General features: G+C 40.5%; 1 protein-coding gene across 1 annotated transcript in view; it reads right to left on the reverse strand.

The window, feature by feature from the left end:
- Positions 1-251: 251 nt before the first annotated feature.
- Positions 252-15,004, reverse strand: part of bmal1a (basic helix-loop-helix ARNT like 1a) — a 21,091-nt gene continuing 6,338 nt past the window's right edge. The window contains exons 2-19 of the mRNA XM_026946582.3: positions 11,862-11,908; positions 11,267-11,414; positions 10,415-10,435; positions 10,268-10,306; positions 10,136-10,168; positions 9,725-9,882; positions 9,551-9,630; positions 9,367-9,459; positions 9,172-9,289; positions 8,463-8,612; positions 7,649-7,895; positions 6,566-6,672; positions 6,309-6,459; positions 4,699-4,787; positions 3,296-3,404; positions 3,090-3,183; positions 2,414-2,507; positions 252-872 (exon numbers count right to left, since the gene is read on the reverse strand). Coding sequence (XP_026802383.2) covers positions 715-872; positions 2,414-2,507; positions 3,090-3,183; positions 3,296-3,404; positions 4,699-4,787; positions 6,309-6,459; positions 6,566-6,672; positions 7,649-7,895; positions 8,463-8,612; positions 9,172-9,289; positions 9,367-9,459; positions 9,551-9,630; positions 9,725-9,882; positions 10,136-10,168; positions 10,268-10,306; positions 10,415-10,435; positions 11,267-11,406 — 1,881 coding nt within the window. The 5' untranslated portion in view covers positions 11,407-11,414; positions 11,862-11,908 and the 3' untranslated portion in view covers positions 252-714. The remainder of the gene's footprint in view (positions 873-2,413; positions 2,508-3,089; positions 3,184-3,295; positions 3,405-4,698; positions 4,788-6,308; positions 6,460-6,565; positions 6,673-7,648; positions 7,896-8,462; positions 8,613-9,171; positions 9,290-9,366; positions 9,460-9,550; positions 9,631-9,724; positions 9,883-10,135; positions 10,169-10,267; positions 10,307-10,414; positions 10,436-11,266; positions 11,415-11,861; positions 11,909-15,004) is intronic.

The following is a 15,004-nucleotide window of genomic DNA, read 5'->3' on the forward strand; positions in this document are numbered from 1 at the left end:
GGTGGACTTTCTGTTCTTTCTTTCTACAAAGCAGGTTTTCTTTCCAAGCTTCTGGCGCCATGAATTAATCATTTCTTCCAGAATTCTGCCACTGGATGGCAACATCGAACAAAAATATCTCACGGCTGAGAACCAATGATGAGCTGAGGAGAAGCAGGAATGACTCAGGCCTGAGCTTCTAAAGTCAACCTGTAAAGTGAGCAGGATTGTATAGTATCATATATCTTCCGAGATACATCAACACTCAGAGATGAAGGGAAAAAAAAAAACACTGTATTTTAAAAATATCCACTGCTGTTACAATACACTTTTACCATATATACTTTTGCATAAAGATAGAATTACAGTATCAGTCTGCTTATAGAATATTTAACATTTATACCATTCTGTAGTGTAAAAACATTAAACCACAAAGATATATAGATGTCTCTTTTATATGAGGACATTATGTACAGAGATGCAGGAAGAGGTGTGTGTGTGTGTGTGTGTGTGTGTGTGTGTGTGTGTGTGTGTGTGTGTGTGTGTTGAGGATCTACAGCAGCAGCGACGCAAGTTCTCCATTACACAAGAGCATGATATATATATATATTTTTTGCGTGATTCCTGCTCAGTGTTGGGGGTCAAGTGGCCGCTCTGGGAGCAGCCTGACCCCCGGAGGTCAGAGGTCACAGTCCGATAGAGAGCCATTTCTCCTGCAAGAACTACAAAGTCGTCTCACAAGGGCCAGGGCAGATCGCTGAAGTCCACGGGGCCTCCGAGGCCTGCGTCGGCCTCCAGCAGGCTCATGATGACGGCCATGGCTGCCTCGTCGTTACTGGGGCTGCTGGAGCCGGGCTCGTCCATGATGTCGATGCTCAGGTGGGAGTTATCACCTGCAGAGGAAGAGAAAGATGTATTACGAACTCAAATCCGCCAACCACATGCAGTAATAACACACAGTATGTTTACACTTAGTGCTAATAAAGCTGCATGGCAACTGAAAAACCTGCACAGGTAAGAAATAAAACACTCTTATAGTAAAATCATCTACATAAAGGTGGTGCAGAATTACTGTTCTGACCACTAGGTTATTTTTTCTTTAAAACATCACATACCAAAGTGTTTTATTCCTCTTAAGGCTGATTTATACTGGCTGTTAACTACACGTACGCAAGATGGCCGCCGTGTGTGTATTCACGTGTATGCGCACCATGTGACACTGTTTCCCCAACTGACGTTGTGTCTCAAATCGCATACTCGTGTACAATTCTAGACTGTTATTGAGAACAAACACTAACGCTTTAACTATTACAGTTAGTGTTTGAATTTTAAAAATGTCTTAAACCTACTGAAAGGTCTGCTTTGAGTGCCAGCCTTCTGGATTTTCTAGATTAGTAAATATTTTTGAACATAGAGTAAGGGTTTTTGATTTGAGATGCGAGATCATGACAACAATCACGTCGACAGCATAAAGTTTTAAAGAGAAATGGAGCTCGTCAGTTTGTTTAACGTCGCCGTGAATTAAATCACTAAACGTTACAGTTTGACTCGGAAACCTAACGCACAGGGATGTTTCGGCTTTGACCTGCTGAAACGCCACTTTTAATCCTCCAGATGTAGGATAAGATAATCCTTTATTTGTCCCCTAATGGGGAAATTTGCATTGTTACAGCAGCAGATATAAAGATATAAAAAATAAATATATGTAAAGTATAAAAATATAAAAGAGAAACACACCATGTCATACTTTTATCTATTTTTAGTTTTTAATGTTGTGGAATGCCTGTGAAAAAAAAATTTGCTTTTTTCTCTCCAAGTTAATGAGAGAGGAAATAAATAAATAAAAAATAAAACAACTTTCGGCTTGTCACGTTACCGAGAAACCTCAAAGCGTAAACTCCTCTGTCCTGAAGACGTTGGAAAACTTAGTTACCGCTTTACCTCTGACTGTTACAAAGCACTGACACTGGAGACTCCTTCCATAAACATTAAACAAATCGTCTCCTTACGGAAAATTTCCCTACATTTTCGATTACATCATTTTTTTTGTACAAGCCCCTATGAATGAGCTGTTGCTATAGAAACGATAAAGTATTAGAACGTGTGCATTAATATAAACCTGTGATTTGTAGCTTCACTACTGTCAGAGCTGCTGTTAGAGAAAATTAATCAACACCTTCTGACCAGTCTGATTTGAGAATTCAACAGCGCTGTGGTATAATAACTTTATAAAAGTTATAGAAGTGTTCACTCTTGAAAAACTGATTTTTTTTTTTGTTGTTATAAAGTTATGAATTTAGAACGTCATGATAACCGACTTGGTAGCTTTAGTGAACTGTTTTCCATTTTGAAAATGTGCTGATTGCGAAAGGTGTTTCATGGTTTGTAACTTAATTTATATCAAACCAGAGGTGAAGTTTGAACAGATGCTCACTCATTATGGAGTTGTTGGAGTACGGATATCCGATCGAGTCCGGTCCTGGTACGAATCCGCTGGACGGCAGGTCGGGGGTTCCGCCATTTTGAATCTATAAAAAGACAAAAGGGTGATGAAGTTATCATTAAATCAACTACCATGCAGCATTTACTACTATTACTACTAATAATATGTATTTATATGGCACTTTTCATGCAGAAAAGAAATAAACTATTTACTGGAGTGTATTTCAAAATGAGTGATTATAAATATTTACAAGTGAGAAAGACAGTAAGTCAATAAAAAAACAATAAGGATTTAAAAAAAAAAAAAAAAAAAAAAGATTAGAAAGGACAAGGAGATTGCGAGTTTGAGTCTTGACAATGCCACAACTTTAGAAATCTTACAAATATGATAAAATGAAAATACAATAATGTGTGAAAGTAAACTGACTGGATAAAACAGCATATTAAGTTAAGCTCACTAAAGGCCTGAGGAAAAAAAGAAGGTGTTAAGTTTATTTTTTTAAAACGAGGACACAGTCATGGCTGATCTGAGGCTGTTAATGCACGAGTTCCACGAGTTCTTCCAGAGCTGCTAGAAAAGACCTGATCATCTCTCGCCTGAGAAAGTGTGTCAAAGGCTCAGAATAGTACAGTGACAGAGAAGAGGAAAGAAATTGATTTCCTCTCACTTTCTTGCCCCCCGGCGAGCAGGTGTCAGGCGGGGGAGTGCTGGTGATATTGAGCGGGCTGGAACCACAGCTAGACGGAGACGAGCCTCGAATCCTGGAGAAGAGAAACGAGAGATGAGTCAGAGAGCGAGTGGGAGAGGAGAGGAAAGGAGAGAAGGTTGGGAAACAGAGATTTTGTTAGATGAATCCCGAAAGTCTGCTCTCACCTCTGGATCTCCATCACCTCTTCAGCGATCATGCGGCCGATTTTGCCCGCTCCGGCTCGCGTGCCTCCCGGGATGCCCGGGACCGTCTGGAGAGCCCGTTTCCCTCCGCCTGCCAAAACACTTCATCTAAGCACACGGCCAAAATATCACGTTTTCTGGTGCAGGTTAATACTCTGCCAGTGTTCCAGGCAGTAAATAACTTCATAAACCCACGTTTAATGGAAATAGATACAGTGACTCATGAGTTTAGATGTGAAACTCCCAATGTAGCCACAGACAGAGACAGACAGACAGCAAACCGTCCAAATCTTGTCTCTTCTGCTTGTGTAGAAGCTGCAACATTCACCATTTCTTTCACTTTATGGACTTCGCTGTTACTTCTGTGTATGTTTTTATATCCTAGTGGGGACCAAATGTCAGCACATGGGATAGCAATGTGTTTTATTTGGCTGGTCCCCATGAAGAAATTTCCTTTTTTACATTTTAAAAAAACTAAACATGCCAAACTTTGCCTTGGTTTTGGATACTTTTAACTTTTAGGTTAAGTTTAGGGTTAGATTTAGTTACAATATTAATTGTGTCAGTGGAAGGTCCTCACAGGGAAAGTAAGAGAAGTAAGGCGTCGTTAGTGCCTCCTTCACATAAGCTTTCTAGGCAGTTATGTTTATCTGAGTTTCATGTTTATTGTTGCTTTGAGAAACACGGCGGAAAAATCTGTCGCTCCGTCTGAGGAGTATGTTTACTAAAATCAATCACCTGCCGTGTTTGTAGACTGCTTGAAAAACTTTAGCAGTATTGTTTAGTCTATTTATCAGTCACTAAAGCACTTTCCTCCGAGTCTTTATCCGCCCTGTGATGTAGCCTGAGCAGCAGTTTGATGTCGTGCCTGGCTTCATGTGCATCCGTGGTTTGTACGTAGCTGTCGCATCACTACCGGCGAACGCTAGCTAGTGGGTGGGAATGGGCAAAACTGCCAAACTGGGAGAAAACGGATTTAAAAAAATAGTCTAACTAGCCATAACACCACCTCATAGCTTATTTGAACAAACTTACTAGCCCCAAAGATTAACTTTTTAGTTGGTCTTCGTTAGCTAGCTGTGTTATTTAGCAAACAATTTTCTAGACGTGTCCTGTTCCAGAAAGATTGCTGCCGCTAGTTCAGTATCCAGCCTTGGGTAGGCAGATAAGTTAGTGGGCTCGAGAGTGAATAAATAAACAAATAAACAAATAAGACTGTACCACTTCTGTGCTCCATTTGATTTTTCACGCCTAAAGAATTTTAGCTTCGAATCACCCGTAGTAAATGATATAGTCATTTTAACCAGGGTTAGAGTTATAGCTTTAAACTGTGTATAAGAATGACATCAGATTTAAAGTGAGTGAGCTGGCGTGAGTGATCTGACCGTCTCCGGATGTCAGCACACTGTCCATGCTCTGAGGCGAGGAAGCTGATTGAGGATAGCTGGAGTCTGTTCCTTCCAGCACGCTCCCTCTGTGAAAGAGCAGAAGATGCATTTATAACATGCGCTTCACCAAGTTTACAGATTATTACATACCCTTCATTGTACCTGTCCACTCTCTCTCTCTCTCTCTCTCTCTCTGACCTGTCCGTCAACGGAAAAGACTTTCCAATGAGCATCATTTGGGTGGTGTTTCATTCATTCTCATGATAACTTGATAATATTCTGTCACATGATGCATTTAGAGTTATTTGGGTTATAATTTGGAGTATAATTGGATTGTGAAAATGAACATGTATTACTGGTTAATATTTTCCCTCTGTCCTCACACGCAGGGTTAAACTGTCAACATCACTGTTTGTTCTCTACAGAACATTTTGTGAAATTTCAGAAGCCCTCAGACAAAAACGCATGGAATACGTGTACAATAGTAGCTTTTCCATCACTGTTTGATCACTCCTTCATCGTAGACTCATGTCGCTTTCCTGCTGATCAGCACTAGAATCAGGAACATGTGTTTGTTTTCCTATTTCATCGTTCCTATTATCAGTCTCTATCATATCTGTTACATGATATCTGCTGTAATACATAGTAAACAATCAACAATCATCACAAAACAGTAGCGCAAAGCTATAATTAGCTGTTTTAACAAACATTAGGTTCAGTTTTATGTTTTGTCAGGTTTGTTTTTGTTTCACAAAATAGTAGCAAGCTGAAAAAAAAGACAAAATAAAACTTTTCTTTGCTGATTCGATAATGTCAGGTTTATATTATACATATATTTTTTTCAGATAGTCTATAAGAACGCCTTTGACAAAAGAAGATTGTACTGAAATCAGTCTCATCGTCGGATCGGGAAGCTGTCGCAAGGTTGCGATGGACATTAACAGGAAACATGGCGAGCACATCACACACGACGCTATAGCAAACCGGGAGCCAAGGCTGGGAGACACGACTCCGTGTGAGTGTTTACACAGAAATGGCAATCATGTAGAGGACGTTTTGTAAATAAAGTTATATTTTGCTAAAAAGGGTTAATTGCTCCTATGTATGGAGAATTTTGGGACACTCTGTAGTGTTAAATCTATGAATGTAAGGTCCAGGGCAGGCACCGCCGCAGACCAAATTTTGATCGAGGGAAATCGCTGGATGTTTGATGTAACATTCTAGAAAAGGAAGAGGTTTGTCTTGAAGTGAACTGTCTATGATACAGTCATTAGGGGCGTGAATCAAAAAAGGGTTAAAGCTACTCTCTTTATCGTGTATAGTGTGTTAATTTTCCCGTCTTCTAGCAGTGATTCTGTGGTGTTTAAAAACACCTACATCGCCACCACAAACTGATCTACTCTTTTCTGTGCTGAGAATAAATCACCACCCAAATATCATGTGCTCACTGATGTACAGGTTAGAGGGGGGCCAATACTTTGTAGCCCAACTGTTTCTATGCACAGTCAGTAATTATACACCTCCAGTGTGACCTATAGTTTAGGTGCCGCTGATAAAACGGCCATTTGAGTCTAAGGGAAAGAGAAGAGCAGGAAGTGGGATCTTACGAGACGACGGTGTTGGTGGAGACGATGTACTCCACCTCTTTGGTCCAGGGGTTCATGAAACTGAACCAGCGGCTTCGCAGAGTGATGAAGGACCCGTCTTTGATCTTAAACTTGTAACAGTTTGTGGTGATCTTTTCTCTCATCTGCAGAACTGAGAACAAGCCAGAGTTACCACCTTCCTGCACTTTAAATCCTCTAGAGCCCAAAACAATTCCGCGTCATAACGTTAACGTCGGAGAACAAAGACGGAATTGAACCTTGTCTGTGGCATTCAGCGAGATGTCCGATGTCATCCTGATGGAAATACTCGTAGAAGGACGTTCCCAGTAGCTCCTGAGGTAAATACGCTAGAATGGCCGTTGCTCTGAAAGGAAATGAACAACACCGTAGTATTTAATGCCTAAGAATCAATACACCTTAAAGGAGCGATATGTAAACAATCTGGCAGTCCATTAAAAATCCAATAAAACCATCAGCTTTTAGAAGTATCACACACTTAAACGGAAAAATCCACCCTCAACGACCTGCATATTAATCTTTAATATTAACTCCTGATCTTCAATCACATCCAAGATTTATTTAAAATGTAGTTTTTTCAGTGTAAACGTCTTTCATCGACATGTTAGTCTTCAGTTTCCTACATTATGGTTTCCTACACTGCTGTTAGCCCTTGTTTCATCTCCACCTAAAGAGAGCGATGCAGCGGCGCTTTAATCCTTTAGTCTAATACCAGCGTCAGCGTTGGCGTCAGCGTTGGCGTCAGCGTCATCATCGTCTCATCGATCGCTAACTAGTCGAGACGAGTCTCTGCTGTAACACTGCTGCATTGCATCCTGGGACTCCGAGTCAAGCATTCGCACCAACGTCTCGACTACTTCTACTCATTAATGATATCGCACGTGGAAAATAGTGAGCGAGAAAAGAAGCTCTTGCTCTTTTGTTTTTCAGAGCTAACAGTGAGACCCTTGGTGTTTGAGATGGTTGAAATCCTTTTCTTCTATTAAACATCACTGTAACTGTTAGCAATAACAACAACAATGTCCTCCTGTGACGTCAGAGAGCAAGACAAGCGGTAGCTTTTCACAGGAATAACAAAAATACAACAAATAGCACCAGAATCACTGAACACATCACAGATATTTCATTAAAACCGTATTTAACATGTTTCAGGGTGGAGGTTCTCTTTATTCTCAGCTCCGCTGATCCACTTAATCTTGTTTTAATAAAATATTGTAAACAAAAATGAAGCTGAAGCCCCCTAAATAGAGTCAGGGACGTCTTATAATCTAATCTATAGATTTTATACAGTGGCAGTGAAAGAGACGGGGTCTGGCTCTCACCTCTGGTCGACGAAGACAAACTTGCCGTCGATGGCGTGGCGGGAGACGTACTCAGTGGGTTTGACGCGGATGTCCCCGTTCACCGGCTGAAGGACGATGTGGGGGTGCAGACGGCCGATGGCCACCAGGCAGCTCAGGTTGCAGCCCTCGTTATCAGGCTCGTTGTCCTCGTCCAGGCCCATCTTGGTAGGAGGCCAGCTCTTCAGGTAACCCGTGCTGTGGATGGTGCAGAAGCTCTTCCGGTCTGCTGTTAGGAGAAATCACACGTTTGTTAACTTCAATCAAATCTACTTTTCATTTGTGGTAAAGCTAGAAGAATATAAAATCTGATTTCTCTAACAGGAAACTACTGTATGTCCTTGGCTTATTATTATTAATTTTTTTTTTAAATCCTGTTTTTAACCACAGATATTAAACAATGTCAACGAGAGTAAATATTAAATAAATAAATAAATAAATAAATAAATAAATATCAGGAGGATCTCCGAACACTGGAGCACTGATCTGTTTTACATGCAATACGCAACACACAGCATGTGAGCAACAAATATTTTCAGTACGCCAAAGACACCGGCGAAATTTCCAGTCTGCAACCAGAGATATTCTGAGATAGTCTTCGCTGCAGAACCAAAAGGTCCAGGGGGCGGAGCTGGATCTGGACCTGATCCAGTTCCTCCGTATGAAGTCTAACCCGTAACCCTTAAGACACTGTACAACACGGAACCAACACACGTATCCAGCCTGAAACACACCAAGACTCCACGCCCTGGACTTTTCGTTCAAAAAAGAAAGGAAAAACACACAGAACAGCTACCTTTCTTCTTGGAGCAAGTGGAGGGGAAGTCTTTGTCCTCCATTTTGACAGAAGGACGGTTGCACTTCATCCTGCAGAAGAAGGAGCGACGAGCTCCCGAGCAGAGCCTGGAGGGACCAGGAGTAATGTCCGTCTTTACTGGCAAGCCAGCTAGGGTCGAGCGAGAGAGAGAGAGAGTGAGTGAGTGGGTGTATATGTGTGTGTGTGTGTGTGTGTGTGTGTGTGTGTGTGTGTGTGTGTGTGTGTGTGTGTGAGAGGGAGTGAGAGAGAGTGAGAGAGACATGGGGAGAGACAGAGAGAAAGATAGATAGATGGGGGAGATGGAGAGAGCGAGAGAGACAGTGTGTGTGTGTGTGAGAGAGCGAGAGAGAGAGAGAGACAGAGAGCGGGACAGAGGGACAGAGAGAGAGAGAGAGAGAGAGAGAGAGAGAGAGAGAGAGAGAGAGAGAGAGAGAGACCAAGAGAAAGAGAGAGAGAGAGAGAGAATGTGTGATGGAGAGAGAGAGAGAGACAGAGACAGAGAGACAGACAGAGGGACAGAGAGAGATGGAGAAAGGGACCGAGGGAGCAAGAGAGAGAGAGAGAGAGAGAGAGAGAGAGAGAGAGAAAGAGAGGGACACATCAATCAAAACTGACAGCTTTTAATTTTTTTCCCCCCTAACATTCTGACTTTGTGTGTGAACAGAGCTGATGAAGGTTTAAATCATACTTTTGGCATCGATGAGTCGTTCTCTTGGCGCCGTATCGGAGGACGACAGCTGCTCCTTCACTTTGGCGATGTCCTTCGGATGCAGGTAGTCGAACAGGCTCTGACCAATCAGGTCGTTCTGCAGAAACGAAACAGTGAACGATTCGATGCTGTGTAAACGGGTAAAAATAAAACCTGTTTATTAAGAAAACGTACCTGGCTGTAGTTGAGAATTTTATACACGGACTCTGAGACAAACAGGATTTTGCCGCGATCACATCCCACAACGAACAGGAAGCCATCAGCAGCCTGTGGAGGAGAAAACTCACAACTCAAAAAAAAATTTTTTTTAAAATGATTCAATACATGAGTATATTTTAGGAAATTTCCGAAAACTTACTCTCAATATCAAATGCTTCAGTTCGTCGTCGGATAAAAACGCTGGCTTGTAGTTCGCTTCTGTGTACGGGTTTGTAGCTCCTGAGACGTGAAAAAGAAGCTGCAGGTTAACGCGAATCAAGACGTACAGCGCACGTGTCGTGGTTTCAAGTGGACAGAAAGCGGTCGTTATTACCTCGTAACGTCTTCATGTGTTGCACGGCCATGCGCAGGACCGTCAGCTTGTCCAGCTTGCGAGACATGGCGTTGCACGTAGGCACTAACGATGCCAGTTCATCTATAAAACTGTTCATCTTATCTCTGCGCCTCTTCTCAATCTGACTGTGGGCTTCCCTGGAACAGAGCATTGCTTCTTTCAAAATGAAACTAAAATTAACTAAATTAATAAAATTCTCTTTGAGAACATGCCTACAGTGCCGTCACAATTTTGATTTATTTTTTTAAATTATCTCAATAAAAATTGCAGTCTCTCATGTACATTTTTGTCGTTTTTGTTTTTATGGTTAATAAATATTCCACAATCCTGAATAATTTTTACAGGTTTTTGTGGAGTGAGCTCTCGTTTTCAGTCCCGTGGCGTTCTTACCTTGCGTTTTTTATCCGGCCCTGCTGGTCTTCTCTGAAATCAGAGCAACATTTTCATGTAAACTTTTTTTATTTATTTTATTTAAAAAACAAAAAAAATGTTACATTAAGCGGAGAATGGTTTAGGACTCACCTTCCTAGTTGTTTATCCTTATCCGTGTCCATACTATCACTGGTGATTAAAAAGCACAGAGATCAATTAAGTTTTTTTGAAGGTAACAACTGAGGGTTAAATGTACACTTTATCTGAAAAAGGACAGGAAGACAGGATTATACGTACTCGAACGAAAAGCCATCGATTCTGGAAAAACAAAGACCAAAAAGAAAAAGAACCGGGTTAATGAAATGTAATGGAAATATTAGCTACACTGAAATGCAGCTTAATAATCTGACTATTTAAAGCAGCACAAGCAGAATTAAAAACCCTTTTCACCAGCTCATGCTGCAAGACACACTCAGACGAAAGCGCTATCTGCCCTCTTCCGCATACATCAGCTCACAGACATTGGCTAGTGTAGCTTGTTTGTGATTCACAAGGGAGAAAGAGATATTTGATCGCCTAAGATGTTACGCAGCAATCAAGCGAAAACATTGGATACCAAAAAAAAAACCTCTCTGTAATTACCACTTTATATCGAGAAAGTTAGCTGGCTAGTTACACTGGCTATGTGTGATAACGTTAGCTAGGTGGCTATAGCTACATACACTGTGGCTACACGACACGGTTAACGGACCAGGTTTAGCTCGCAAGTAACATCACCACAAGCTACTTCTCCTATTTATAGAGAGATGTTTTGGAACTTTCTGCCGCTGCATGTCACGTGACTGAAACAGGTCAATCACTTAAATCAGTAATATTTATATAATATTTAAAAGCATGATGATGAGGGACAAATTCTCCTTCTCGCCTATTGAGTGGAAGTAAGAAGACAGAGAGCTAACGTTCTGCTCGTTACAGTCTGACAGATCTCTCAAGCTTTTTCACACGCTGCTCACGTGCAAATAAGTTTGGTTTGGAGTTTCGCTATTGGGGAAACGTGCCTATTGTACTGTATATGCAGTATGTACATGGTTAATTCAGAATCAACGAACACCTGTGTGTGTGTGTGTGTGTGTGTGTGTGTGCGCTCACTGGTAGTCCGTGGCACTGCCCTTCCTCTTGCGTGTGTAGTCCATGCCAGGCGTGCCTACAGAACTACTGATCAGCTCTGTGGAACTGGGAGACATGAAGTCGTTTATCGTGGAGGAGATATCCATTCTTTGGTCCGCCATTAGATCATCTGAGAGAGAGAGAGAGAGAGAGAGAGAGAGAGAGAGAGAGAGAGAGGAGAGAGGAGAGAGAGAGAGAGAGAGAGAGAGAGAGAGAGAGAGAGAGAGAGAGAGAGAGAGAGAGAGGCACAAATTGCTTTGTTTACACATAAAAATATGCCTGCAAACAGCGATTAAGGGGGCCAAGCACTTTTTGGCCCCACCCCTCAGTGAAGGAGGAAGACCATCAAGCACTTGTTCCCATTTGAAGGTAACATTTTCTTTTACATGTGATTCTCCATTTTAATGGAAATAGTTGCAGAAAATGACGATCTTAAACTGAGCACACACTATTTTTTTGTAAAAAATTAATCACTGGTGTATTAACAGTACACTATAATGTAAGGAAATTGACTGTGGGGTGTTTAACTTGCGTCAGAAATAAAGTCATGGCTGTAACATGAGCTGAACGCACTCACCACATGAACCCTGGCGCTCGATTTCCAACAAAGCCGGCAGCAGCGTACTGGAATCAGAAAGAAAAATATTAAAGTTTAATATTTATTAGTTATAAGGGTCCTCAGTGCTCTCACTGCCACGGCCAGGGTTCAGTTCCTGGCCAGGGAACCAGCTCCAGCCACTGGGGTTACACACGGCAATGCGCTCCCACTCCCGGTCCCAACCCCTAACAGGAGCAGCCAAAAGAAGAACAACAACAACTACTTATCAGTTATAACACAATCACACTGATCTAATTACCCATCAATCCACCAATTATTTATATAGATGATACATTTCATCCAATTCACCCATCTATCTGCTGATCCACATTTCTAGCTCCACCCATCTGTTTCCCCAGCTATCTATCCATAAGCCCACCTATTTAACTATCCATCCATCCATCAGCCCATCTACTTCTCTATCCACCTGTCTATCTACCCACTCACCCACCCACCCATCTAACCATCTATTCACCCATTTAACTATCCATCCAGCCGTCTACCCACCTATCTACCAAGTGACCAATCTATCTAACCAATCAGTCATCCATCTATCTATCTACTCATCTATTTACCCATTTACCCTATCCATCTACCAATCTATTTGCTGATCCACCCATCTTCCAAACCATCCCCCACCCATCTATTTATCAATCCATCCATCTATTTATCAATCCACCCATCTATCTACCAATGAAAATGCCTGATTAGCTTTACTATTGAACATGGAATTTACTATATGTCACATGGAAAACATTCTGGTTATAAACCTGCTCAGAAACAGCACAAGAGAACGTGTGAATCATGTGGGACTTATGGTGTGTCCTACAGCATTTCAGAGAGGGGATCGGATTCCTCAGCTCAAATCAGCACTCAGGTCCATTTCAATTAAGTGAAAGTGTTTTCAATAGTTTCAGTGTTTCCATTTGAAAGTGTTTTCAAAAGTTTCACATTTTCCCAGTTAATTGATTTAATTGCTGTTAAATCACCACTGGCAAAATTCAATGTCAGCAGTTCTTCTTGTTCTTGTCTAGTTTCCATACGTAACCTAAAAGGCCTGCGCAGAGCCGCTCTAAATATTAACTGAATTAACTGAAGTGCTTGAGCTGATATTCAGTATAATCGTGTTTTTACTCGTGTGATATCGCTTACATATATTTGCCAAGTAACTGATTTTTCTGTGGAAGAGTTTAATTGAATATACAAAGCTGCAGTTTTGTCCAAGTCATGACTTTAGCTATGTATTTTTTTATTAAAGTGAAGTGCTACAGTTTTTATTTTTTAATGAAAAAATATCAGATAAGTATCAGTTATCAGATATCGGCTGATACGCAAAGTTTCAGTATCGGTATTGGAAAAGAAAACGTCGTATCGAACCGTCTCTACTTATTACCTTTTGCTGGATGCAGCTTATTTTTTGCCCATGGAGCTTAATAACACTGAAGAAATGGAATTGTTTTTATATTAAAATGAAAAACCTATGCAGTAAGTGTTTAGAACAAATCTGAGATTATGAAAACTACATTCTTAAGTCTAGATTGTCATAAAATAGAGCAATGAACTGAACTACAGCCTCGCGTTTCATAACATAACCTATTTAACAGCAAACAGGCTGAACCTGCCTCTTCACTATTTATTTTACACAACAGTCTCACATCGCTATGCATCAGCACCATCTGCTGCTGTAAATCCATAATGAACTCGATCTAGTACACTGGAATATATTTTTGGGACACTGTGGTACTGTATATATATCAGAATTCACTGCTAGCAAACATTTGCGATGTGAAGTTTGCTTCTTTCTCCTTAAAAAGTGTTCCACCTACAGGTGTTTAAACCACAGACATAAATAAAGACACATTCTTTCCACTCTATAGTCCACAAATCACATCCAGACACGGCAGCGAGTCAGCGAGGTGTCGCTTAAAGCAGGGACGAGGCGAAAAAAAGTGAAGAAAAGCTTAAAACACAAACGTAAACGTCGACAAAACTATATTGTCCCTAATAAACCATCACGTCTCCTCAGCAGGGCCGGAGATACCATGATATAATATCGCTGTCGGGAGCAACTGGGTCACAGTTCGCTTTTCTGAATATCGTTATATCTTTTGATAATTTTTGTTGTTTTAATATCAAGCAGCTGTAAAATTTTACAGATTTTATTTCTTCCCTCTTTTTCAGTGTTGATTTATTTTTATAGCCAATAAATAAAAGTATCATCGAATTTTTTTTAAAGGTTTATTTTAAAACTTTTACTCTTTTGCTGACAATTTGTTAAGAAAACTTGTTTTAAGGGAAGGAGTCTCCAGTGTCGGGACTCTGTAACAATCAGCGGTAAAGCTGTAACATTTACAGGACAGAGAAGTTTACGCTTTCTTGCTAACATACAGTAAGCTGTGGTTTTGTTTTTTTTTTTTGGTCTTATTAACTTCATGAGAAAGGGGGAAAAAAAATCCAGAGGGAACGACTATTTATAGCTGCTATAATGTAACGGAACTTGTTTTGCAGAGGTTTGAGAACATTAAATGTTATTATAAATGGATAAAAAGTATGTATTGTTCTTTAACTAATATGAAAAGTATACACTAATTTTTGCTGTGCTATTAATGAGAATTCATTTGTTAGTCCCTCTGAGGCATTAACAGTAACTCCGATTCATTAAACCACCCAGTCATTGATTATTTTCCTATAAAAGCACTTCCTAAAAATGTTTCATTCCTTACCAAGTACATCTCTGGATGTAGTTCGAGCTGATGCTCTAATAACGTCGCAAAACATTTAAAAAAGTCCACTGTGATGTTTACAACCAAAAAAAAAAGCTAAACATTTGGGACAGTGTTATAAGCTGTAGACAGATTAAACAAAAACAATCATGGAAGCTTGTCAGTGCACTTTACAGACTGTAGGGTTGGTGATATGACACAAATATCACATCGCACAAATATCACATCACGATACACAACATGCATCACGGTGTACAATATAGCTAAAAAAAATCCAGGAAAACAAGCACTGCATTCAAACTGCACAAGATAAACTGAGTTTGATGCTTATTTAATATCTGCAAAAACTAAATTCTGAAAAAAAGGAGGAAAATCTGTGTGTGTGTCATTATATTTATA

This window comes from Pangasianodon hypophthalmus, chromosome 7 (genome assembly GCF_027358585.1).
Source record: "Pangasianodon hypophthalmus isolate fPanHyp1 chromosome 7, fPanHyp1.pri, whole genome shotgun sequence".
NCBI classification, from domain to species: domain Eukaryota; kingdom Metazoa; phylum Chordata; class Actinopteri; order Siluriformes; family Pangasiidae; genus Pangasianodon; species Pangasianodon hypophthalmus.